The 26,269-nt window shown below is 37.3% G+C and overlaps 1 protein-coding gene across 2 annotated transcripts in view; it reads right to left on the reverse strand.

Moving 5' to 3' along the window:
- Window positions 1–295: 295 nt before the first annotated feature.
- WDR78 (WD repeat domain 78) overlaps window positions 296–26,269 on the reverse strand; it is a 135,880-nt gene continuing 109,906 nt past the window's right edge. The window contains exons 10-17 of one of the 2 annotated variants that reach the window (XM_008072205.2): window positions 24,642–24,728; window positions 23,012–23,163; window positions 21,383–21,540; window positions 20,932–21,053; window positions 15,352–15,450; window positions 14,173–14,399; window positions 11,488–11,644; window positions 296–514 (exon numbers count right to left, since the gene is read on the reverse strand). In XM_008072205.2, the coding sequence (XP_008070396.1) occupies window positions 464–514; window positions 11,488–11,644; window positions 14,173–14,399; window positions 15,352–15,450; window positions 20,932–21,053; window positions 21,383–21,540; window positions 23,012–23,163; window positions 24,642–24,728 (1,053 nt within the window). In that variant the 3' untranslated portion in view covers window positions 296–463. The remainder of the gene's footprint in view (window positions 515–11,487; window positions 11,645–14,172; window positions 14,400–15,351; window positions 15,451–20,931; window positions 21,054–21,382; window positions 21,541–23,011; window positions 23,164–24,641; window positions 24,729–26,269) is intronic. The other variant, XM_008072200.2, reaches the window with a different exon arrangement.

The raw sequence follows: 26,269 nt of genomic DNA on the forward strand, positions 1-26,269 counted from the left end.
CATATTAACAACTGCATAATTACCAACCCTGGAAAACAGAGCTTGGAAAGCAGAAGATTTAAAAGCCAATCGAATTTTGTCTTATAAAGACTTTGGTTTAAGTATTTCTAATAATTTCAAAGTTTTGCTTCTAAAGGGATGATAATTTTCTAGCCTGTTGGGACACTTTATAGGAACATATATGTACTCATATGTACTTAAAATATGAGCGAGAAGCAGAATAAAAACAGCTTTAGGAAAACTCCAACAAAACTCTGACTTAAAATAACTCTTAGCCTAGATCACAAACCAAACATCTCTAAAATAAAATTTCACTAAATCTATGCTACATTTAAGTGGAAGTTATACATCAAATATTGTTTTCTAAAATAAAAATCTGACTTGCAGCATACAATGCAGAATATTGGATATTAAACATGGCTTCTTTTTCTTTAAACAACAAAAAAGATATTTGGATGATGCATCATCCTGGTTGGTTTGACTTGGGTCCAAGCAAAGTATCTATTATATTTCCCTGAAAAGAAAAAAAGAATAAAGGCACACAATTACAATGCAATAAAATGTAAATTAAAAAGTAGTCTTTAAAACACCATTTAACATTTATAAGTTAGTGATACACATATAAAGAACATTCTATAAGATTATAAAGAGAAAACAAACAAAAGTAAATTTAATAGTGATGGTTACTTCCTAGAATACACCCACTACTTCCTATGAAAGGCTTTTAATGAAGCATGATAGTTTTATAAGGATTCAGTAAGGGGACAATTCTGGCAGCTCCTGTTTGGCCTTAATGTTGAAGCCTAAGTTTCCTTATTTGTAAAAGACCTGCTGAACTTAATGGTGTCTTAAGCTCCTTCCTGAGAAGAGAACTTTTTGATTTCCATGTGGGTTTGTTATTTTCATTTAATTATGCTGATAGCTGTACTAAAAGGGGTACAATGAACAAATATAAGAGGATGAAAATCAAAGCTGAGAAGTGAGTTTTTAAGGATGATGGCAGAGTATAGTGAAAAGATGAGCATTCTCTACCACATGGTAAATATAATCTTGAGAAAATCACTGAACACTTCAAATGCATAATGAAAATATTAACATCTACTTCTAAGGGTAATGAGAATTGAGTGAATTAATTTACGTCAAAGTGTTTTATAAACTCTAAAGAACTATCAACACTTCATGTAAGTCAGTTCCTGTGTTTTAACTTACTGAAAGGACAGGCCAAGAGTGGGAAATGCATTTTTCTTTACTCTTCTTCCTAAATCTTAATACAATGATGAGAAAGTAGAAGCTATGCTTTTGGAGAAATGCACACTTTAAGTCAAATTAACTTTGCCAACTTTGTCTTTTTAGGAACAGACTTCCTGGAGTCAGGTATCTCATAGTGTCAATCAAGCTTGCCCAGAGTAAAGGGAATTTACAAGGCCTAAGATATCATACATTGGTCAAGAACTGTAAAAGTCATGAAACTTGTAATTGCAAAAGTTATGACCCACCCAGAGGGGGAGCGGGTGGGGACTTAATCTTCCAGTAGAATGGGCCCTATCTACAGGGAAGTCAAGGATCCCCCCAAACCTACCTACTAGGAATGCCTAGGAGACAAGGGGAGGTACACCCTCCATTAGGTCTAAGGAATGTCATTTGGGAAGGTGCAGGAGAATTAGAATCCTTGTTACGCCCTTCTCTAGGGGCTATGATAATGTGGGCGGACATTAATGGGTCTCTGTGTCACAGGTTCTTCAGGACATCCACAGGTGGTCGATAAGGAAGTCACGGCAGTCACGTGCAACATCTCCAAGAAAAGGATTTAAGCCAGGATTCTGGGGGGCTATGACTCCACACTCACCTGGAGTGTAGACCCACTCCTTGTCTGTGGGGGGTGAACTTTTCTTTTCTCACCTCTGTGTGTTGCAATGCTTTGCAATTTACTTGGATCTCTGGGTTGCCGGCGCACACCTCCGGCTTGCCAGCCCCGGCAGTGCTGCACACCTCCCTCCACCTCTCCACCCTCACCCTGTCCATCAGTACCCTAACACCTACATTATACTACCTTTGACACTTCCCCACGGTTCAAGCCCTGCACACCAAATCGATCGCCAAGCCCTGTCAATTCTAACCTTAATGTGTTTCTCAAACCCATCTCTTTCTACTTCAGTCTCTCACTTGGGCAAATATAATAGGTTGCTACTATAATTTGTCCAACACTGTATACTTAGTCACATAGCAAATACTCGTTGAATGAATACATGGTCTGTTTTTTGTCTTCAGTGTCTGTCAGCATTAATTTATAATATATATTACAGATTTATGCTTTCAAAACTCTATTTTGAACATTTCACTTATCTTTTTAATGAATGCAAAAAATGTGGCAAATATTTGTATACTGAACCCTAACAGTAAAAATGCTATCCAGGAGTGATTCTTTACAGGCTGACTCCAGACAAGGACCTGCTTCTGCAATTCCCCCTTGAAACTGACTTCTGCTAAGAGCTTAAATGATAATCCTGTTCAACACGATTTAGACACCCAGCAGCCAAGCCTCATCATGCCAGAAGAGCTCTGCTTCCCCAGACATGAATGTTAATGCAACGGTAAATCCTGTCAACAGTTGGCCACACCACAAAGTCATCATTGCAAGCTGAGGGTTCTAGTCTCCTGTTCGTGCCGAGCATCAGGTTAGTGTTACCCCCCACCATGAGCCCTGAGCTTGTAGGACAAGGCGGAGCCAACCTCCTGCCCTATTGTATCACAGTAGTAGCCCGGCCCTTGGTATCCTCAGGGAGGGCCAGAGTTTCAGAACTCGCGTCGCCTAAAACAGCTAGAGTCCGAGGATCGAAGTTCTGCTGTGCAAGGTCACAGTGAGATCAGAAATGTAGAGGGTAAGCAGAGATGTGGTCCCCCTGCTGCTGCTGATCCTTCCTCTGAGAGTTTCCCCCCATGAACACTGCTCCAGCATGTCTGGTGCATGTGCTGTCTGGTGCTTTGGCTTTGTTTGTGAAATGCAAATCCACCTCCAATGAACAAATGTCATATTTGAATATTTTTAACAAAGGAAAACCTGACTGGTGAGAGTTAAAGTCCTTGTATACACCTCCCTACTCTTGTTCTTCCCTTATCCTCACTTCCCAGAGGAAGCCTTTATCATAAGTGGGGTGCACATCATTTCTCCAGAATGAAATCAGAAGCTTTCCAACACTTTGATTCACAGTTGGTTGAAACCAATGAAAAAATTATAGGTCTTAATGTTACTTGATATGGTATCTTGATAGGAAATGCTTTTGACATTAGTTACTTTAAGACTTCCAATTATCATTATAACAATAATTCTCTAAAAGCTAAAGCAGAAAAGGTATATCAGTTAAGCATGGGTTTGACGTAAGTAACAAAACACCTGATTAACAGTCTTTTTTGTTTAATCTCCTAAAAATATAACCCTAAACCTTTCAAATACAGCAACCAAAATGATGAGAAACATATTTGTATCAGGAATTTATATTTATTTACTAATCTAAGGAATCAATTTGTTAAAAAAAAAAAGATTTAGCTCACCAGCCTTGAAATCACTCACACACACACACACACACACACACACACTTACCAAAAATATTCAGACTCTCTAAGTTTAGCTTTCTGTCTGTAGAGCATACTGCTCAAAGTAAAAGATGTTTCTAATCAATTCAAATTCAAACACAAAAATGAAGCATTTTTCTTCTATGTTCGTCTATATTTTATACTTTTACTAATAAATGTGTCCACTAATAATAGTGTTTCTATTTTTGTGTTTAAATAATATTTACATAATTTGTAGCATATTGCACTTACTTTCCTGAAATTTGCATTTATCACCCAATTCTGCTATTTAGATTTATTCAAAATTTGTCGTATTAACACATTAAGATATATCATTTAAATTTCTGTATTGTAGTCACACAACTTACAACGCCATCTTTTATTTATTCAGTCACCTACTGATGATCATTTATGTTGTTTTCAATACATCACTTTAGAAACAAGGCTGCTATAAACATTGTTTTCTCATTAGCATGCTTTTCTCACCATTACCCACGAGTTAAACAAAGTCCTAAAAGATATATAGAATCTAGCAATATGCCATTTAAACATCTATAAGGGTTGTAGTCCTACCAAATTGGAAAACTGTAATAATTTAGAATGTAATGACAGTGAATAAATGAACTGAAGTCAATCAAGTGATGTGCCAACTGGGGCAGGGTTGCAGACTCCGTGAGAAGATGGAGGACTGAGGCAGTATGGAACTAGACTTTAGGAGACGTGGGCGCTGAGGCAACTCCATGCGGAGTGTATTGACAAATCGACTGCAAAATAGGCTCAGCCTGGCAGCTAAAGCTAATTGGGAAAAAAAATCTAGAAAAAATCAGATATCATTCCCTGGTTAAAATCTCAAGTCAATACTCATGTTGGTTAGTTGAGAAAATAATCTCCGAAAGTACTTATAAGGTTATTTTTTTAACCCTGAGAAGAAACAACATTGTGTATAGACATGATGTAGCAAATCAAACAGATAATTTTAATATTTTCTGATTTAAGGAATGTATACATACTTGATTTTGAAATATTAATTATATATAAGAGAATTTGCCATACTAGATTGACTAACAAACATTTGGTTATTATATAAATGTGTAACTGGGTAATTGATTTAGACTGGAAATCATGGACTAAAGACTGAAATATTATAAATTTGTAAACAGTGGCCAGGCTCACACATGAAATCCCAGCACTCTGGGAAGCTGAACCCAGGAATTCCAGACCAGCCTGGGCAGCATGGCGAGAGCTCATTTCTGTAAAAAACCAAAAAATTGGCCGGATGTGGGCAGCGCATGCCTGCAAAAAAATAAAAATAAGAATAAAAAAATAAATTATGAACTTTCCAGCAACTTGGATGTTCTTAGAGTCTATAATACTAAGTGATCTATCACAGAAACAAAGAACTGAGTATCACATGTTCTCGCTCATAAGTGGACATTGAACAATTATCTTTAGTATAGAAAAGGATTGTCAGTAGTGGGAAATTGCTGGTGGGGTGGGGGCAGGATTGGCAGTAGTGGGATACTATGGGAGGGGCACACCTTATCAACAAGGGTACCTGCATAATGAATATTAATATACTTAAGCCCGAATTGTACCCCACATCTTTAAAATAAAAAATTTAAAATAAAATAGTCTTGACCCTCCATTAAAAGTTTAGCCGGGCTCGGTGGCTCAGCCTGTAATCCTGCGCCTTTGGGAGGCTGAGGTGAGTGGATTGCCTGAGCTCGCGGGTTCGAGACCTGCCCAGGCAAATTGGTGAGACCTCATCTCTACAATCAATCAAAAAATTAGCTGGGCGTGGTAGCGCACGCCTATAATTCCAGCTACTCAGAAGATTGAGGCGGAAGGATCGCCGGAGCCCAGCAGGTCGAGGCTGTGGTGGCCGGGAGCGTGCCACTGCACTCCAGTCTGGGCAACGGAGTGAGACTCCAACTCAAAAAAGTAAATAAATAAATTTCTAAGTAGCATTGAAACATTTAAGAAAATGTAAGATTTACCATATTAAAAAATTTTTAATTTATTATTATACTTATATAGTTTATAGAATATATATTTATATTTTATCATATTAAAATTTAATTTATGAAATTAATAAGAATTCCTTATGTTTCTGAGCTTTTTTGTCCATAAGACAATTGAAGTACTTAAAAACCCAATATATTACATTCATAAGTGGGATTTAAAATATTTAAATTTCATTATTGCACAAGCTCACTTAAAAGTATGCATTAAAACCTATTAGAATATAAACAGAGTAATAAGTTGTATCCTGTAAATGTAAGAACTTAAGGTGAACTAAGTTTTTTTTTAATGTTTATAACATACCATTTAAATATGAATGCTTTAAGCCAAAGTAGACTGAGTAATCTCTTCTACATATAAAGGCGACCTTACAGAACATTAGAAATAAAGGAAAAAAACTCATCTCACATTAATATGTTATACATGACTCCTGGTATACACATGTAAGATATGAATCTCTATGGTATCATTTACTGTATGGTATTTGAATTTTCTGTTTTGTTGAACTGCTTTCCAAAGAGACTATTATAATTTATATGACCACAACTCTTGCATAAGAGTTCCTTACTCCCTACAACTTTGCTAGTATTTGATATTGGCTAATATTTTAATTTTTGTGAATCCAATTAGTGTGAACTGGAATCATATATAATCATATATAATTAAATGCATATCTCCTCATTACTATTAAGAATGGATCTTGCTTCAAAAGTTTGATAGCCCAACTTTCTCTTCTGTGAAGTACTATTTTATATATTTGCCTATTTTTTAAAAATTGAGTGGTTTGGCTTTTTCTTACTGTTTTGTTAGAGTTCTTTATACATACTGAATACTAAACATCTGTAATATATGTTGGAAATTTCTTCTTCCAGTCTGTTACTTCTTTTTTCCATGTACCACTATCCTGATGAGGGACAATCTGTTACTTTTAACTTAATTTATGAAATCTTGAGTAGAAAATTTTGATTTTGACATAATGATCATACAAAGAATAGTTGAGTTTGTGGCAAGCTTACTATGTGCCAGGAATAGTTCCAACCAGTCTGCACCTACTAACTCATTTAATCTTTCCAACAACTTTTGATTCTGGCACCGTTATTATATCCATTTTACAAATAAGAAATCACAAAAATTAGGGGATTTGGCAGGCCTTATTTTTTTAATCTGTCTTCACCCTTATAGCATGACAATATGTCCCTATATTTTCTTTTTAGTAGTTTGTCTCTTACAAAGATCTTTAAGTCATTTGGAGTTTGCCATTGTACAAAGTGTGAGTTAAGAATCTAATTTTATTTTTTTCTCCTACGTCACTTTTAGAATTGGAAGCCTTAGTCATGGTCTCACTGTTGCCCAGGCTGAAATGCAGTGGTGTGATTATGGCTCACCACAGCCTCCATCTCCTGGGCTCAGGGGATTCTTCTCCTTCAGCCTCCTGAGTAGGTGGGACGACAAGCAGACACCACTATGCCCGGCGAATTTCTTGGTTTTGTATGGCAATGGGGTCTCACTATGTTGCCTAGGCTTGTCTTGAACTCGGAGGCTCAAGCAATCCTCCTGCCGTGGCCTCCCAAAGTACTTGGATTACAGGCGTGAACACTGCACTCGGCGTTCCATTTTCTTTCTTCTTTTTTTTGAGTTGGAGTATCACTCTGTTGCCCAGACTGGAGTGCAGTGGCCGCTCCTGGCCACCGCAGCCTCAACCCGCTGGGCTGCGGCGATCCTTCCGCCTCAGCCTTCCAAGAAGCTGGAACTACAGGCGCATGCTACCGCGCCTGGCTAATTTTTGATTTATTGTAGAGATGAGGTCTTGCCTGCCCAGGCAGGTCTCGAACCCGCAGGCTCAGGCATTCCACTCACCTCAGCCTCCTAAGGATTACAGGCTGAGCCACCGAGCCCGCCTTCCATTTTCTATAGAATAAAAATAAAGCTCTGTAATGACCACCATATTTTTTTCTCATCCCACGTGGCCCCTTTCCTACCTTTCTCTCAAGCAACATCCTTACCAGTCAAAAAAGTCAGTCCATCACCTTAGAAGCCATGAACCTTTCTAGTTATCTTTGTTCAAGCCTTTCCCTCAGTCTGGAATAGCAGTTCTACTCTTCTATCTGTAAGGAAAAACTTGAAAGCTACAAGCACAGCTGAAATTTAATCTCCTTTGTGAGAGCATTACACCAAAGCATTCTTCTCTTTTTTCTTTTCCTCTTCCATTAGTCTTTCAAAAGTCAATTATTTTCCTGCTCTGTGCTTCTACAGGAGTTTATTATTGATCTTTATGGCCTGATTATAGTTTCTTGAATATCTAGTGTCCCTTTCTTGGAAACCATGTCCCTTGGTTGTTTGTTCATTCAGCTATTTATTCAACACTCACCACCTATCATGTGCTAGCACTGTGCTAGATTCTTGAATATACAAGTTTCCAAGGAACTCAAACAAGCAAGAAAGATAAGTGCACAAAACAGCATGATTTATATTGATAAATTATTATAGTACCTGGTAGGTTCTACAAATACACGGGGGAGAACACCAAAAAACCGGAATTTATTTATTAAAAATTATGTATGTGTTGTCACATGTTTAAACTTCAGTCACCTTCAAAGTATCCTCTGTTTGATGCAATATACCTATCGAGATGCTTTTTCCACTACTCAAAACAATTTCTGAACTCGTTCATTTTGATGCCTTTTAGATCTTCTACTGTTTTTTGTTTCACCTCTTCCACATTGGCAAGATGTTTCCCTTTGAGGATTTTTCATCCAGGAAAACAAAATACGGTCTCTAGGAGTAGGGGAAGATCAAGTGAACAGGGAGAGTGGGGTATAGGGATCATGCTATTTTTGGTCAAAAACTGAACACTCAGGTGTGCTCATAAATCACCCATCATGAAGTGGACAAACACATTGAAAGAATCTCTAAAAAGAAATTCACTGAGGTTGAATGCAGCCTCTCAGCACACTAGCTGGTACACTGAGGCCCATGGGTTCCTAGGACACTCACCTAGCAGGGGAAGCCTGCATTACAAGGGGTTTGCCCTTCAAAAGATAATTCCGGGTGTTTTTAGGTCCCCTTTATGTTCTATGAAAAGACTCAGCCCACTAATGCTCACGTATTTATTTTCAGCACTATGTCCAATACAATAAAAAACATTTTAAAGCAATTCAAACAATTCACCTCACCTCTCTTAACACCCCAAGTTCAGAGTTTGTGAACAACTTCTTAGAGCTCTTGTGGGATAGAACCAAAAAAAAAAAAAAAAATCATTGAAATAAAAAAGGATGAATTTAGGTTTGAGGCTACATCTAGGATTGGAGGATATAAACAAAAAGAAAAAGGATTACTATGAACTATGTATTTGGATCCACTTGAATGTTTTTTATGATATTTGAGTAAAAAATAAAATAAAACTCTCCTTCAATTTCTTTTGGCCATTGAGTTGGACATCTTAGACAGGTTTCAATGTAAAGATTAACATCTCAATTCCTGTTAAAAGATCTTGTACTCAATGAATGTGTGAGAAATTGAAAAATGTTTTCTATCATTCCTCAGAGTAGACTAAAATTATTATGTAGGGAAACTGATGCATTTTGGGAAAAAATATGTAATGTAGATGATTTGGAGAACAGATAATTTTTTTTTTTTTTTGAGTTGGAGTCTCACTTTGTCGCCCAGACTGGAGTACAGTGGCCACTCCCAGCCACCGCAGCCTCGACCTGCTGGGCTCCGGCGATCCATCCGCCTCAGCCTTCCAAGTAGCTGGAACTACAGACGTGCACTACCACGCCCGGCTAATTTTTGATTTATTGTAGAGATGAGGTCTCATCAAGTTGCCCAGGCGGGTCTCGAACCTGTGGGTTCAGGCAATCCACTCACCTCAGCCTCCCAAGGCACGGGATTATAGGCTGAGCCACCAAGCCCAGCTGATAATTTTTTTTTAAAAACTAAAATTCATCCATGATATCACCTAAGAAATAACACTTGTGATATGTTGATTTTTTTCCTCTAGTTTTTCAATACACATTCATTCAAGCATTTACTGAATAACTACAAAAAAAACCAAACACTGTGCTAGGCCATAGAGACACAACCCAGAACAAAAGTAGAGTTCACTTTCCAGTTGTGGGACAGAAGCAATTGACAAAACACATAAATGCACTATAATGCATAAAATAAGTCTGTACATAAATAGATGCAGATTACATAAACATATGTATGTTCAAAGGTGATAAATATTATTAAGAAAAGTAAGTCATGGAAGAGGATCAAATAGGGAGTGCGAGAGACTAGATGTTGCAGTTTTAAATAAGATGGCCAGGAAAGACTTCACTGAAAAAGTGACACAATCGATATGGGTAAAGGAACAAGCCTAATGGATTTTAGGACAAGGGAATGAATGACAAGCACAAAGCAATTTCCTTATTTTCACATTTAGCGTCTGCAGTCCATATGGTTGGGGTAGAACCCTGCCTCCTATGAGCAACCCATCTGATTTCCCTGAACAATTTCCCTCTTGTTGGACATTTATGTTGTTCCCTTTTCTGTTTCCTTTTCTTATGCTATCATGAATGACACCATAAGTTTCTTTAATTGCATTTAATCCCACTCCTGAGACTCTGCAGGATAGAGTCTCAGAAGTGGGATTACTAAAGTAATATCCCCCGATCATTTCTAACAGTCTTGATTCAAATTACCAAATTGCTGCCAAAGAAGTTATGGTAGTAGCTATTCCAACCATCATTATGACACTTATCAAATGTTTGCCAATACTGAGTAGTGCCATTAAAATAAAATAAAAATTAAAAAAATTGACTGGGTGTAGTGGCTCACACCTGTAATCTCAGCACTTTGGGAGGCCAAGGAGGGGGATTACTTGAACCCAGAGTTTGAGACCAGTCTGGGCAACATAGTGAGACCTCATCTCTACCAAAATAAATAGCCAGGTGTGGTGGGACATGCCTGTAGTCCCAGCTACTCAGGAGGCTGAGACGTGAGGATTGCTTGAGCCCAGGAGTTTGAGGCTGTGCAGAGCTGGGATCATGCCACTGCACTCCAGGGTGAGACCCTGACTCAAAACCAAAATTTTTTTAAAAAATAAACCTTTGATAATGTAATAGGTGAGAACACTATCATATTTTAATTGAATTTAATCTTTTTTTTATTTTTAAAATTATTAGTGTGGTTGGATTTTTAAGTATATTTGCTAGTCATTTTAAAAATTACCTGCTCTTGACCATTACTCATTCTTCTACTGGAGTAATTTTTCTTACCTGTTTGTGTGTATTTTTAATATTTTTTAACACATTTATTTTATTTGTGCTAATCTTTACCAGATAATTGTTTGCAATAACAATTTAAATATAAGAAATAGAAAAAATTGAAGGGTTATTTTTTAAATCATGGGCATAATAATGGGCATCTGATGATATTGAGTTACTGGTCAAAGTTTGGCAACAAAGCTTTGATATTTGAAGACCACACTCAAAGAACAGTCTAATGCTAAACCAAGAGAAACAGGATCACTGGATAGTATCTAAAAATATGATTATTTTATGTAAAATCTTTGACTATATGAAGCAAACTTCTTCAGCTGTGTTTAAGAATTTTTAAGTCCCAATTACAAACTAGGTACAATTTTAAGTTCTTCCAAGTGACATTTATAATTAGTATGCTTAGCAACATTATTATCCTCATCACATACCTTTCACAGATAAAGAAAGTGGAGCTGAAGGAAAATAAGACGAGCAGGTACCAAACCTAGTGGGCAGCAAGCAACTCTTGGAACTGAGGTTCCTTCTATTATGTCGTACTTTAGCTACTTACGCAATGCAGATACTTTGCATGCCACAAACACAATTCAGCAGACTCACAACATGACACAAAGTTTTTACTCTTGAGTCTTACCCGGCCAGAATCCAAAGCAGTAGGCATATTTTTCAGTTCATACACAGCAACCTGTCCGTCACTGTCTCCCACCAGAAGGCAATCTGTTTGTTTGGCAAAGAGAATGGTTGTGAACTTGATTCCGGGGTTAGCAACATTCACAATCAGAGGGTCCAAACTGTAAGGAAACATTTTATTTGTGAATTCAATTGTTATATTAGTATGGTCTTTTAGGTACACACACTTAGAAAATTTTGAGATTTTAAAAAAATTTCACATAACAAAACCTGAAAGCCTCTTTAAGTGCTTCCAAATTCAAAATAACTGCTTTTCACTCCTTACTCAATCAAAACCTTCATTTAGTCAATGAACTAATTTCAACCAGGTAAATTAAAGTAATTCGCAATTAAGATGTGAATTCATAAATTTAAACTTTTGTGAAGGTTAGTTTTGTGTGTCTACCTGGCTAGGCTATAGTATCTAGTTGTTTGGTCAAACATCAGTAGTCAACACGTTGCTTTAAAGGTATTTTTAGAGGTGTGATTAACATTTAAACCTCGACTAGCAATTGAATAAAGTTGATTGGCCTCCATACTATGGGTAGGCTTCATCCAATTAATCTAAGGCAGTAAGAGAAAAGAGTGACTTCCCCCAACGGGGAGTAAACTCCTGCCGCAGAATGCTCTGGACTCAAGACCGTCGCGGGACTCCGCCGGAAACTCCAGCCTGCTAGCCTGTCCTGCAGATTTCAGACTTGCCGGGACCCACAATCAGGTGAGCCAATTCCTTAAAATAAGTCTCTCTCTCGAATAGACAAAGCCAGAGCCAGAGCCAGATACAGACGTTGTGCTGGAGGAACTCAGTGCCTCCCAGGCGGGTCCACGTCGGGTTTGGTCGGTCAGAGAACGGAGGAGCCAGGTCCACACCAACTGCACTCTTGACTTGTCGCCATGGCGGCCGTCGATGACCAGGTGGATGGGTCCCCGTCTGCTCGAGGCGCACCTATGCCGTAGTGGTGCACAGCCAGATTACGAGCACACAGTGATACTTAGCGAGTCACGTTAGTTTGCTCAGTCCTAAACTCCGGTGGGCCAAGTCCAAGGGAGCACCGTCTTGCTTTGACCAGACAAAAAAGTCTGACCGACTCACAGGTATAGATATAGACACATACATCCTCTTGGTTCTGTTTTTCTGTAGAACCCTAACACAACTTCTTAAATAATAACTCTCTCTTAACAAAAGAATGTTTTGATCCAAATGAACCCCTGGAACATAAAAGTACATTTTGAGCAGAAAGTTCTCTTAGTCACCCAAAGCAATCCACCTAATGTTCTCAAAAGAGGAACAGAAGTGACAACTTTGTATACTTGTTCTAAAGAAGTGTTGTCCTGGGAGCTATAGTTTTTCCAGGAAAATTAAAACCAGAGGGGATTTTTTAAGTAGCCACTTTTCACACTTAAAAATAAAAATAAATTATTGTGATATAATCTTTTTTTTGAGTTGGAGTCTCACTCTGTCGTCCAGACTGGAGTGCAGTGGCCGCTCCCGGCCACCGCAGCCTCGACCTGCTGGGCTCCAGCGATCCTTCCGCCTCAGCCTTCCAAGTAGCTGGAACTACAGGCACGTGCTACCATGCCCGGCTAATTTTTTGATTTATTGTAGAGATGAGGTCTCGCCAAGTTGCCCAGGTGGGTCTCGAACCCCAGGGCTCAGGCAATCCACTCACCTCAGCCCGGCTGATATAATCTCTATTTGGTTCATACTGTTTTATAGGACAATTCATGAAAAAATTTAAAAATTATTATTAACATCTAGAAAAAAATTATGAAGAATAAACCCATTGAATGTTACATCATTTATTTTAAACAAGAACCTGTTTTCCCTTTTCTGCTATTAATAATAACTAGCATAAAAATGTCTACTATTTTATAATTGAAGAGGTAGAAATATTAAACATTTCATCCAGCACTGTATAAACTTTCATATTAAGAAGAATGAGTAGTCCTCTATGACCCTCTGAGAACTTTCGTACAACATCCTAAATCAGAAATTTTAATTAAGTTCATACCCCTTTGAATATCTTTTGAGATTAGGTAAAAAAAGATAAGTAAATATTACAAAAATAATTATTTTGTCGCCTTTATCTACTCTAAAGAATCTTTAGTTTAAAATGTAATCATGCCACTCTGTATTCCTCTATAAACCAGGCAATGAATAAAGAATTCAAATAGTTATTATATCCTATATCATCCTAGAAAAGTTTGAGGAGATGACTAAGGTAAACTATTTTCATTCAGGTATTTTTGAAACCACATGTAATTAACATTAATAAAGTATTCTGGCATTAAAGACTCTCACAGAGTAAACTATTACATCTTTTAAAGAAACTACAGTACTCTCTCACCAATGTCAACACTATCAAGTATTATCTAGTTTGTTTTTGTTTTGCCTCCCAAAGTAGCTGGGACCACAGGCATGTGCCACTATGCCTGGCTAATTTTTTATTTTATTTTAATTTTTGTAGAGATGACATGGTCTTGCTCTGTTGCCCAGGCTGGTCTCAAACACCTGGGTTCAAGCAATCCTCCCACCTGGGCCTCTCAAAGTGCTGGGATTACAGGCATGAACCCTCTCACTGAGCCAAGATATCATATAGTTTGAGCTGCTTCTACTAGAAATGTCCCCAAGAAAAATATGAACACTTACGTGCTGATGTGGAGGTCCCAAATCTCCACTCTGCTCTCATTTGCAGCTGCAAATATATAAGGTGACTTTGGGGACCAGGCAACATCGTAAATAACATAAGTAGTTGGATAAAAACTCAAAAATGGCTTGACATTCTCCTGTTGCCATATAATAACACCCCAATCTGCAGAACAGCTTAAAAACACATCATGACAAAATGGATTCCATGTTACTTTATACACTGGACCCTAGAAATAGAAAAAGGTAAACAGTTAGCATCTTATATTTTAAGCTTGATCAGAATATTTAAAGTGCTAAGATTTTTTTTTTTTTTTTTTTGAGATGGAGTCTCACCCTGTTGCCCAGACTGGAGTGCAGTGGCCGCTCCTGGCCACCGCAGCCACCCTGTTGCCCAGACTGGAGTGCAGTGGCCGCTCCTGGCCACCGCAGCCTCGACCTGCTGGGTTCCGGCGATCCTTCCGCCTCAGCCTTCCAAGTGCTAAGATTTCTAGAAGATTTTTACACTATCCATTATTGTGTGGGTATTATTGTAGCTGAGAATAAGATCATAAACTGTTCCCTAGATTGTTCCATTTAGAAAGATAAAAATATAGTTGCTACACTATTCACTAAATATTAATACATATTATACTTTTAAAAGAGTATTATAAAAAAAGAAATGAGGAAGAAAAGTAAGAAAACATGAATAGAACAAACATTAAAGATACAGAGCTGGGTGCGGTGATGCATGCCTATGTAGTCCCAGCCACTTCAAAGACCGAGATGGGAGAATCCCTTGAGCCCAGGAGTTTGAGGCCTATCTGAGCAACATAGTGAGACCCCCATATCTTAATTTAAAAAAACTAAAAAAAAAATAAAAAGAAGATATAGAGAATAGGCATGGGTAAGAGGTGATTTTACTTGGGGCTCAGCATGCTATCATAAGCAAAGCCTTTTAGAAACAAATAAAAATTGTGACTTCTAAAACTTGCAAGAAGAAACTAGGGATATCTAGAAGTCAAATAAAATGCCCCACATATTATTAGTGGTGTCCATAGAAGAAAGCACCTAATCCAAGCTGGTATTTTTACCTCTTAAGTTATACATTTATTGCATGTTAAATATGTTGTGTATAATGATACTATTTTTCTCAGAAATACTACAGTATAAATTTTCCATGTCCCCTAGAATTAAACTAACCTTATGTCCTCTGTAGGTATCTAAGTATTGTTCATTATATGAACAAGAACATTTGTGAATATGACCTTCTTCAGTGCCAGCCAAGTAGATGTTTGTGTCCTACAACACAAAAAATCAAAATGCATTGACTTGTGATATATTAGTAAGTATATTAAATAGAAGACTAGACAATTTAGGATCTATTAAAATCAATTCAAGAACTCAAACTAGAAATACTATCTTGAATATACTTGCCTATTGTCTTTTTCTTTCTGTCATTATTTTATAATAATCATACTACCTGGAAGACCACTGTGAAAAAATGTGTCCTTTGCTGAACCTGTGGATAGTATTTAATATCTTGCCTTGAAATTACATGAAAAACTTTGGCTTCAAATAAAGAAGAAACTTTTTAACATTTTGAGCTGCCTGACAATGGAACTAGCAGTCCAGGGAAATAGAAAGTGCTGTTTTAGTAGAGCTAGTCAAAGAGAACAGATATGCAATTTTAAACTACTTGATAAAGTCCAAGTTCTCCCAAAGTGGTTATTATCAACACACATTCACCAGCAGTATCTAAAAGTTCCCTTGACCCATATTCTCTTCAGCGGTTGGTTACATCAGAAACCTGACATGTTGCCATTCTATTAGATGTAAAACTATACCTCATGATATTAAGCCCCATTAATATGAATATTAATAAGGTTGAGTACTTTATGTTTACTGGCCATTTGTGTTTCTGTTTCTGTTTATGCCTTGACCATTTTACTAATGATCTTTTTCATACTCATTTGTAGAAGTTCCTTATGTATTCCAGATCCTGTTGCTTTGTCTATGACATATGTTGCAAATATCTTCTCCCAGTCTTTGGCTTACCTTTTTACTTTCTTTATACTACCAAAGATAAACAGAAGTTCTCATTTCCTGTTATATTTAGCATCTTTTTGCACTTTCTTTAAGATATCTTTCCCTACCTTAAGGTCATAGAAATATTTTTCTCTAAAAGATTTTTGTATATAACAGTATAGAAATTCAATTCCTTTTTAAAAATATGGATAACGATTATCCTAACACCATTTATACATGGTCATCTTTCCCTAAAGATCTTCAAAATCACTGTTGAACGTTAGGTTCCCCAGTAAATAAACTCTGAGAGTCTGAGATTTCATGCAAGAAATTTATTAGAGAGTCATCAGAGGAACAACTTCTATTGAGTGAAGCAGGAATTCAGACATTTAAGTTGAACTGTAAAGCAGGTGCGATTGAGGGCTTAGTCAAAACTACAATAAGCACTGGAGATGGCCCTTCAGAGTCCTGTTTCAAGGCCAGGAGGCCAAACAATTTACATCGGCCTCTTTAAATGAAAACAGTCAAGCTAGATGGTCAGCTCAAACCTAACCATATCAATAATCAAATGAAATGCAAATGGTCTTAACATCACAATTATAAGGCAGACGTTTTAAGATTGTATAAAAAAGCAAGACCCAACTACATGCTGTCTGCAAAAAAAAATTTATTTTAACTATGAAGAGATAAATACGTTAAAAGAAAAAGGACAGAAAATGAAAAATCATGCTAACATTAGCTAAAAGAAAATTGAAGTGCCTACATTAATATCAGACTAAGTCAATTTCAGAGTAAGTAATATTACTTGTTACAAATAGGGCCAGTTTATGGTGATAAGGGAGTTAATTAATCAAGAAGATGTAACAATCCTAAACATATATGTATGTACCTAATAACAAAGCATCAGGTTACACAAAGCTCAAGATCAGCCTGGGCAACTTGGCAAGACCTCATCTCTACAATAAAATAAAAAATCAGCCGGGCATTGTAGCATTTGCCTGTAGTTCTGGCTACTCAGAAGGCTGAGGCAGAAGGATCGCTGGAGCCCAGCAGGTTGACACCGGGGTGGCCGTGAACGTGCCACTGCACTCCAGCCAGGGTGATGGAGTAAGACTCTAACTTTAAAAAAAAAAAAAAAGATACACAAAGCAAAACTAATAGAACTACAAGAAAAAAAGAAAAATCCACAATTGTGGTGAGCCACTTTCATGTTTCTCTCTCAATAATTGATGGAAGAGAAAGCAGAAAATCAGCAAAGATGTAGTAAACGTAAACAGCACTATCAACCAAAGTAACCTGATTGACAGCTATAGAATGTTCCACCCAACAAAAGCAGAATACACATTCTTTTCAAGTGCATAGAGAACATTTACCAATATAGGCCATATTGAGGACTTTATAATAAACCATAATAAATACAAAGGGCCGAGGTCGGTGGCTCAGCCTGTAATCTCACGCCTTTGGGAGGCTGAGGTGAGTGGATTACCTGAGCCCACGGGTTCGAGACCCGCCTGGGCAGCGAGACCTCATCTCTACAATAAATAAAAAATTAGCCGGGTGTGGTAGCGCCCGCCTGTAGTTCCAGCTACTTGGAAGGTTGAAGCAGGATCGCCGGAGCCCAACAGGTCGAGGCTGCAGTGGCCAGGAGCGGCCACTGCACTCCAGTCTGAGTGACAGAGTGGGACTCCAACTCAAAAAAAATAATAGATAAATAAATTAATTAATACAAAGGATCCAAGTTATAAAAGGTATGTTCTTCTAATCATGGTGGGATGGAATTAGAAATCAGTAAGAGAAAAATCTTTGAAAAATTCCAAAATATTGGAAAATAAATACTTCTAAATAACCCATCCATCAAAGAAGAAATCAAAGAGAAATTAGAAAGTATTTGGAACAAAATGAAAATATAACATATTAGAATTTGGGGGATCGTGTTAAAACAGTATACAGGGAGAAAAGAAGAAAATTTACAAATCAATGCCCTCAGTTTCCACCTTAAGAAACTAGAAAAACAAGAACAAATAAAAACCAATGTAAACAGAAGAAAGGAAATAATAAAGATAAAAGTGGAAATCAATGATCTAAACAGAAAAACAGTAGCAAAAATCAATTAAATCAAAAGATAGTTCTTTAAGATCAATAATATTGATAAACTTCTAGCCAGTCTAATCAGGAAAAAAGAGGCAAGACACAAATTGCTAATATTAGGAATTAGGGAGGTGACATTACTACATATTTTATAGTTATTAAAGGATACTAAGGGAATATTATTATGTCAATTAATTCAACAACTTAGATAAAATAGATAAATTCCTTAAAAGACACAAAGTACCAAAGTTCAATCACGAAAAAAGTCATACTAAACCTACATATATTAAAAATTTGAATTTGTAGTTTAAGAGTTAAAAAATCTCTCCACAAAGAAAACTCCAGGTTCAGATGGTTAGTTCAATCAAACATTTAATAAAGAAATCGTATTAATTTTATGCAAATTCTTTCAAAAAACAATTATATGAGATCAGCATTACCTGGATAGCAAAACCAGAGAGATATCACAAGAAAACTATAGATCAATATTCCTTATAAACAAAGATGCAGAAATTCTAAACAAAATTTTAGCATATCAAATTCAATAGTATATTAAAATGGTAATAAACCATGATCAAATGGGGTTTATTCCAGGCATAAATATTCAAAAAATTAATGTAATGCATTATATTAACAAACTTTAAAAGTATATGATTATCTTAATAGATACAGACAAGCATTTGGCAAAATCCAACATCCATTCCTAATAAAAATGCCTAACAAACTAGAAAGGTAATGAAACTTCTTGGTCTGATTAATTGCATCTACAAAAAACCTTCAGCAGCTGGGCACAGTAACTCACACCTGTAATGCCAGCACTTTGGGAGGCCAAGGTGAGAGGATTACCTGAGCCCAGCCTGTGCAACTTGGTAAGACCTGGTCTCTAGTAAGTCAAAAAAATTGGGCAGGCATGGTGGTGTGTGCCTGTAGTTCCAGTTACTTGGGAGGCTGAAGCAGAAGGATTGCCTGAGCCCAGCAGGTCAAGGCTGCAGTAGCCGTGATTGTGCCACTGCACTCCAGCCTTGGTGACAGAGTGAGACTCCAACTCAAAAACAAAACAAAAACAAAAAAACAAGTCTTCAGCTGACATCATCCCTAATGGTAAAAGATTGAATGCTTTCCCCCTAAGTTCTGGAACAACACAGGAATGTCCACTTTTGTTATGTCTATTCATCACTGTACTGGAGGTTCCAACCATGTAGCATGTACGAAGGAGAAACAGAAAGCCACCAGATTAGAAAGGAAGGAGCAACACTGTTCGTGCTTACAGACCACATGATCACTTCATCTTGAATTCCTTATGCCAAGGTCTTTTCTGAGACCCCAGATTAGGTGTTCTCAACCCAGCACTACTGACGTTTTGTGCCAGATAATTCTTTTGGGGCAGTGGGAGGGTGGTGGCTGTCTGGACATTGTAGAGTATTTAGCATCATCTCTGGCCTCGGCCCACTAGGTAGCGGGGCACTTCCCCCACTTCGCCTTGACCCCCAACAGCTGCAACAGCCACAGACACCGCCACATGTTCCCTGATGGGAAAATCCTCCCCTCCCTACCTACACTGAGAACCGCCGTTCTGGAGTCAGAGTGGAAGTGGGTGATGGGAATTTGAGAATGAAGACCGTTGGCAGACGACGGCAGTAAAATGGGAAAAATAACAGAGGTCTGAACCGCATGAGCAAGAGTAGGCTTGGACTGCAAGGGATAGACAACAGGACTGAAGTATCATGTGGATGACGGGGGGAACAGAGAAGGAGCTCAAGTCTGGGTCTGCATAATTAGGCAGATGATGGTGTCACTACAGAGATTATCATGTCACGTGTAACAGAAGACAGGGGACACGTTTTCTCAAAAGTCTGTCCAAGTGGTTGAATTTTCTGATTCCACAGCATCTCCAGGTAAAAAGAATGAGAGAAAGTAGAACTTCATGAACTGTGCTCTGATTTGATTTTGGTCTTAACAAACATGAATTCAAGTGGTCTTCCTAATCCCCAAATCCTGAGCATCACTACTCACATTGAAACGTAGAAGACTGCATAGACTGTATCGCAGACTAGGTTTCTAAGTACACAGAGTAACAGAGTAGCCAAGAGTAGCCAGCCAAGCCAGGTAAGGAGAAGCACTCAAGTTCAGAATGGAGTTGCAAAGAGAATCCTTCCACAGAATCAGAAATAGATACTTTCTTCTATCTCTCTGGACAAGCAGATAAAGATCACAGTATATCCAACTGAATGTCCCATTCTGCTTCAGGCTGGCAGCTATATCTTTCCATTACAAGGCACAAATTTTTTTTTTACCATTACAAGGCACAAAATTTTTTTAAAAAATAACACCTTATTGGGAAAGTGTTTCATATATCATGCAATTCACACATTTAAAGTATACAATCCAGTGTTTTCCAGCTTGTTCACAGAGGTGTGCAACCATCACCACAATCACCCAAGAGAAACTCCATCCTCATCAGTAGTCATTCCCACTTCTCCCTTCCCCACCCTAACCTCTGCCCTGCATCTCCCAGCCTGGACAATCACTTGTCTACTTTCTGCCTCTACATATTAGGGCACAATATTCATTCACATGCTAACATTTTGTCTTGCTTTGTATCTTAATACACTTCAACTTTTGGAAATTGTTACATGCACTAGTAAATCATGGACTGAAATAATCTACCTTAGGATGAAAAGCAAAACACATGCCAGGAGCCTGTCGGGATATCAGCGCTTCCCCTTTCTTTTCCTTCTCTCCTCCTTTTCTGTGGCTGTTAGCAGTCGTTCGCTTTAATCGTATTAAGTCTTTATTTAAAGAAAAACACATAGCTTGTTATTTACTGCGTGAAAGACTACTGCAAATATCATGTGTTTTTTTTTCTGCAAATAATATTATGATTTCTGCCAACTTTTGTATGTGCTTCGGTTACAGCTAGCAAATACCAGAACTAAACAAATAATTTATATAGAGATACTTAGGAAAAAAATGACAAAGGCTAGTTTTTGTTGTTATTGTTGTTGTTGTTTTATCAGCCAAGCCAAATCTGTCATCTTCCACACATGGTTCACTAGAAAATGTTAATTCAGTATATAGCAAGAGAAAGATAACTTTATTATTATTATTATTTTATTACCATGGCAGTCTAGTCCTTTTCGTATAACCCACTTGGAGATTCTTCCATCTGCTGATATAGAAACTAGTATTTCTCTCTTGTCATCACCTGTTGTCCCTCGATCTTGTTCTATCCACTGTAGTTGCCATACAGGTCCCAAATGTTTATTAGGTGATTCACTAAAACATGGAAAAATACTAAATAAAGAATCACTATGATAATGTTTTAAAGGCCTTGGAGTGCAAGTGATAGGGACAGCTCCCCAGAAGATCATGACCTTCTTGTATAATGATGTTTTTATTGTTCAAAATTGGTCTTTTACTTTAAATATTTTGAAAAACAGGAAAGACAATTGCTTTGTCACTTCATATTCACTTCTGTTTTTTCCTATTTCTCACAAAAGAATGTGAGAAATTTTTATTTCTCAGTAAAAACAAAATGTACTGGCCTTTAGTAACTATCATAATAGCAATATAAGAGTACGCCTTTTTTTCAGAACTGACTTTTCTTACTCTTCGTGAACTCTTTCTTAGTTTGTGTAAATTCTGACTTTTACTTAATTTTACACACATTAACTATAAGCATCTTCATCTTTATAAATATTTTTTTCTATCACTTAATTCAATTAGTCATTTAAATCTTATTCAGGCAAACAATTTTTCTTGCTGTGTTTTACTTTTCTTCCTATGCTTCAGGACTACCCATTGGTTTGACTCTTTATGGATAAGATTTAATATTTTTCTGAAAAATTATAATCACTTAGATCACTCACTCTTTTTCTGTCAGATTAATGGGGTACTTTGTTCCTAGTTCTGACTTCCTTGATTTTTTATAAAAGCCTCTAATGCAATAGTTCTGATCATTTTAAAAATCATGGATGCCCTGGATTATTTAGTAATAATTATAAACCCTCTTGCCAGAAACAAGTCCAAAGGCCCATGCTTACAAAACTGCAAATGATTTCAAAGTTTAAGAACCTGTTAAGTTTTAGAACCCCTGCTTTAATGATTATTTCCAGTTCTTCCCAAGTTAATTAAAACAGTTACAAATATATCACCCCATTGGTATCTAGTCTATTACAAAAACTTAATCTTTTGAATATCTTTTACTTTTAACTTTTTTGTTTTTCTTCACATAATTCACTTATTCATTCATTATTCATCAAGTATTATGATATTATGTGACATACTAAGGATACAAAGGTAAGGTTCAATCCTTGCTTTCAAGGAGTTTATACTCGCTTCAGGAAGATTACAGACACACACACACACACACACACACACACAGACAGAGAGAGAGTGTGTGTGATAAGTGCCACAGGAAAGGTAAGTATAGGATGCACAAAAGAAAGGAATTGGAAGATTTCCTGGATGACTTTGATTTCTGTGGATGACACCAAAGTAATAGTTTAAGAAGCATATACTGTTGAGACAAAAGAAGTTTATTGGTGAGAAGGGCGGAGAAGATGAAGGAGATAATAGGACAGAGTGTAACAGTTGGAGAGATGATATGAGGAATTACTAAATGTTTCAAGAATAATGACGTCACGCTCAATAATCATATAAATGTTCACTCAAAACTAAATGGCATTAGAATAAGTCTCCCTGAAAAAGCATGTATTATGCATCTATCTAATTTGGGGGTTCTCACCTGCTATCCAGAACTGGAACGCTGCTGCTGCTCTGTACATTGTAAATTGCAATCGTGCCATTGTGGTAGCCAACAGCTAAAAGGTTAGGTGCTCCAATTGAAAAATCCACAGCAGTAACGCCATATGAACTCTGATAAATACGTTCTGGCCACTAAATTTAAAAAATTATTATATTTTCAACTTGGTTTTGTAGACCACAGTAAAGCAGGAGATTATGGTGGCTAAAACTAGACTGGTAGCAGTGGTATGCAAGAAGAGTTAGCCTACAATCAGTTACTCCTGTCTTTCTAACTTCCAGTGTAGATGAGAAAAGAACCTCAATCGGTCATTTCCTTGACTTTGCTAAAAACCATGAATCCTCAGCTCTCAAAAGCTTTAAGAAATAGTGTCAGGTACGGTGACTCACATCTGTAATCTCAGCTACTTGTGAGGGCTATGGCAAGGGGGATCACTTGAGGCCAGGGGTTTGAGACTAGCCTGGGCAACAGTAGGGTTCCCTCACTTAAAAAAAAAGGAAGGAAGAAAGTAAAAAAAAAAAAAAAAAAAAAAAGGAAGAAAGAAATGAGGAAGGAAGGAAGGAAACACACCATGAGCTTCTACAATAATGATCCTATTTTGGTAATCTTTCAGCAGGATTTGTATGAGCATCACATGTCTACCTTCTTATGGCAACAAAAGATAAGCTGCAAACAAATCATCTGGCATATGTTTTTGTCTTCTAGTGTTTGTTCCACATGCTTGGATTATCTAACCATTTCTAAGCAATGAATCGAGAAAACTCTAAGCTACTCTGACCTACAATTCCATCAAGAGTTTTGTTTTGTTTTTTTATATTGTTTTGCTTCCAATGTCTAGCTTAAATTCTTTCCTATTTCTATCCACCTACTTGAAAAAGAAGATAAGCTACTGATAATGAATCTGATGTCAACTTTTCCACACTTAAAATTGCGTCTTCCTTTCTCTTATGCTGTATAAACCCAGTTTCCTGACAGACTGGGGCTTTTTATAAAAACTTTCATCTTTTTTATATACTCTTCTGGCCCTTCTCTAAATTTTCCACTTCTCATTTAGGGTTTGAGTTAAAACTAAATGTAAAACTTTAAAGTAACAGATTAACCAGGGCTATTTAGTAAAAAAAAAAAAAAAGGGAGGGGGGATTCTTATTCGTTCACTCTGAAAAACTTATGGCAGTAAGAAAGTCATATTAACCTATTTTATATCTACTGAGAATAGCAGAGATCAGGTGATCAGAAGCTGTTAATATGTTAAGAAACAACCACATATATTTAAAACACATGATCTTCAAAGGATTTTCATTTGCAGATTCACGCTTCTTTATAATTAGCTGGATAATCAATAAAGGCTCAAGTCTGCATCATCAGATCCAGTAGGATGCAGTAAATTATTCAATGAATATTTAGTGAATGAATTCTCTTTGCCCTATGTCAACTCTTTATCCTATGAACAAATTTTAATTGTAATGAATAATAAACCAAAGAAAATAAAGTATTGATTAAAGTTTTCTACACTTTGTTTAAAATTATTACATATAATTATGTACTTTATGAGAATTTTGTCATCAGTTAGCCAAATAAAAGTAAGTTATAAGAATTTTTGTTAACAGTTTACCATGGGATTCTTTATAGACCAGCAGCAAGCTAATCCTCTTTTTTGCTCTTTAAATCCAAAGTGCCCATAGCCAACAGCCAAAAGGTCCTGAAAACCAGAAAAACACACTTAAAATTTTTAAAAGATGGCATAAAAATATTGGCAAATGTATAAAGACACATATTAACAGACTATGTTAAAAATAGTGGTAAGACATTTCAGTTAAGAAGGAAAAAAAATGCCGGTATACCATCTGTTTATACTCTACACCTCCATTTTCCTGAGAAAAATAATTCATGAGTGTAATAGCTCTCATTTTCAGACTGAAAGATAAGTACTTAAAAAGAATCCATTGTGCTGGGCTTGGTGGCTCAGCCTGTAACCCCAGTGCTTTGGGAGGCTGAGGTGAGTGGATTGCCTGAGCCCATGGGTTCAAGACCTGCCCGGGCAACTTGGCAAGTCCTCATGTCTACAATAAATCAAAAATTAGCCTGGCGTGGTAGTGCCTGTAGTTCCAGCTACTTGGAAGGCTGAGGTGGAGGGATTGCCGGAGCCCAGCAGGTCGAGGCTGTGGTGGCCGGGAACATGCCATTGCCCTCCAGCCTGAGTGACAGAGCGAGACTCCCAACACACACACACACACACACACACACACATTAAAACAGACACTATAAAAAAGACAAGAGCGTTGCTCTAATTAGCTTATAAACAACTTCTGGAGTTTAAGCTAACTGGAAGTAAATTGTAGAGTCTAAAAACATTTTTGATGGGCAGGCTCAGTGGCTCAGCCTGTAATCCCAGTGCTTTGGGAGGCGGAGGCAAGTGGATGGCCTGAGCCCACGGGTTCATGACCCACCTGGGCAACTTGGCGAGACCTCGTCTCTACAATAAATCAAAAATTAGCCGGGCGTGGTAGCTCACACCTGTAGTTCTGGCTACTTGGAAGGCTGAGGCAGAAGAATCGCCTTGACCTGCTGGACTCAGGAGGTGGAGTCTGTGGTGGCCGGGAGCGTGCCACTGCACTCCAGTCTGGGTGACGGAGTGAAACTCCAACTCAAAAAAAAATTAAAAATAAATAAATAAAATTTTTGTTTGTTAGGTTTGAAAAGAAAATTTGAATGATACACATTTTTAAAAAATGAGGCAGGAAAGTTTTTCTTTAAAATAAGCTAAACACTTCTACCTTTCTTTCCTAGTTTCTAAAGACTATGGAATAAAAAGATTGCTATCTGGAACTGAAATAGAATAATCAACAGTGTTATTAGGGAGGGCCTCAGATTCAGACTTCCCTGTCTCTGAAGTGGACAATGTGTCATTGTCAGGTCATCTGTACCAAATGGTCTACTTAAATTAATTGAGTTTTTTGGGGAGATTTTTTTTTTTCCTCTTTTAGAATCTAAGGATACTTTTTCTCCACATATAGAATAAAGTTAAGGTAAATACATTAAGAGATATGACGGCCGGGCTCGGTGACTCAGCCTATATAATCCCAGCACTTTGGAAGGCCAAGGTGAATGGATTGCCTGAGCCGGCGGGTTCAAGACCCGCCCGGGCAACTTGGTGAGACCTCATCTCTACAATAAATCAAAAATTAGCTGGGCGTGGTAGCACGCAACTGTAGTTCCAGCTACTTGGAAGGCTGATGCGGA

Source organism: Carlito syrichta, unplaced genomic scaffold, assembly GCF_000164805.1.
Source record: "Carlito syrichta isolate Samal-C Ts95f unplaced genomic scaffold, Tarsius_syrichta-2.0.1 Scaffold314875, whole genome shotgun sequence".
NCBI classification, from domain to species: Eukaryota; Metazoa; Chordata; class Mammalia; order Primates; family Tarsiidae; genus Carlito; species Carlito syrichta.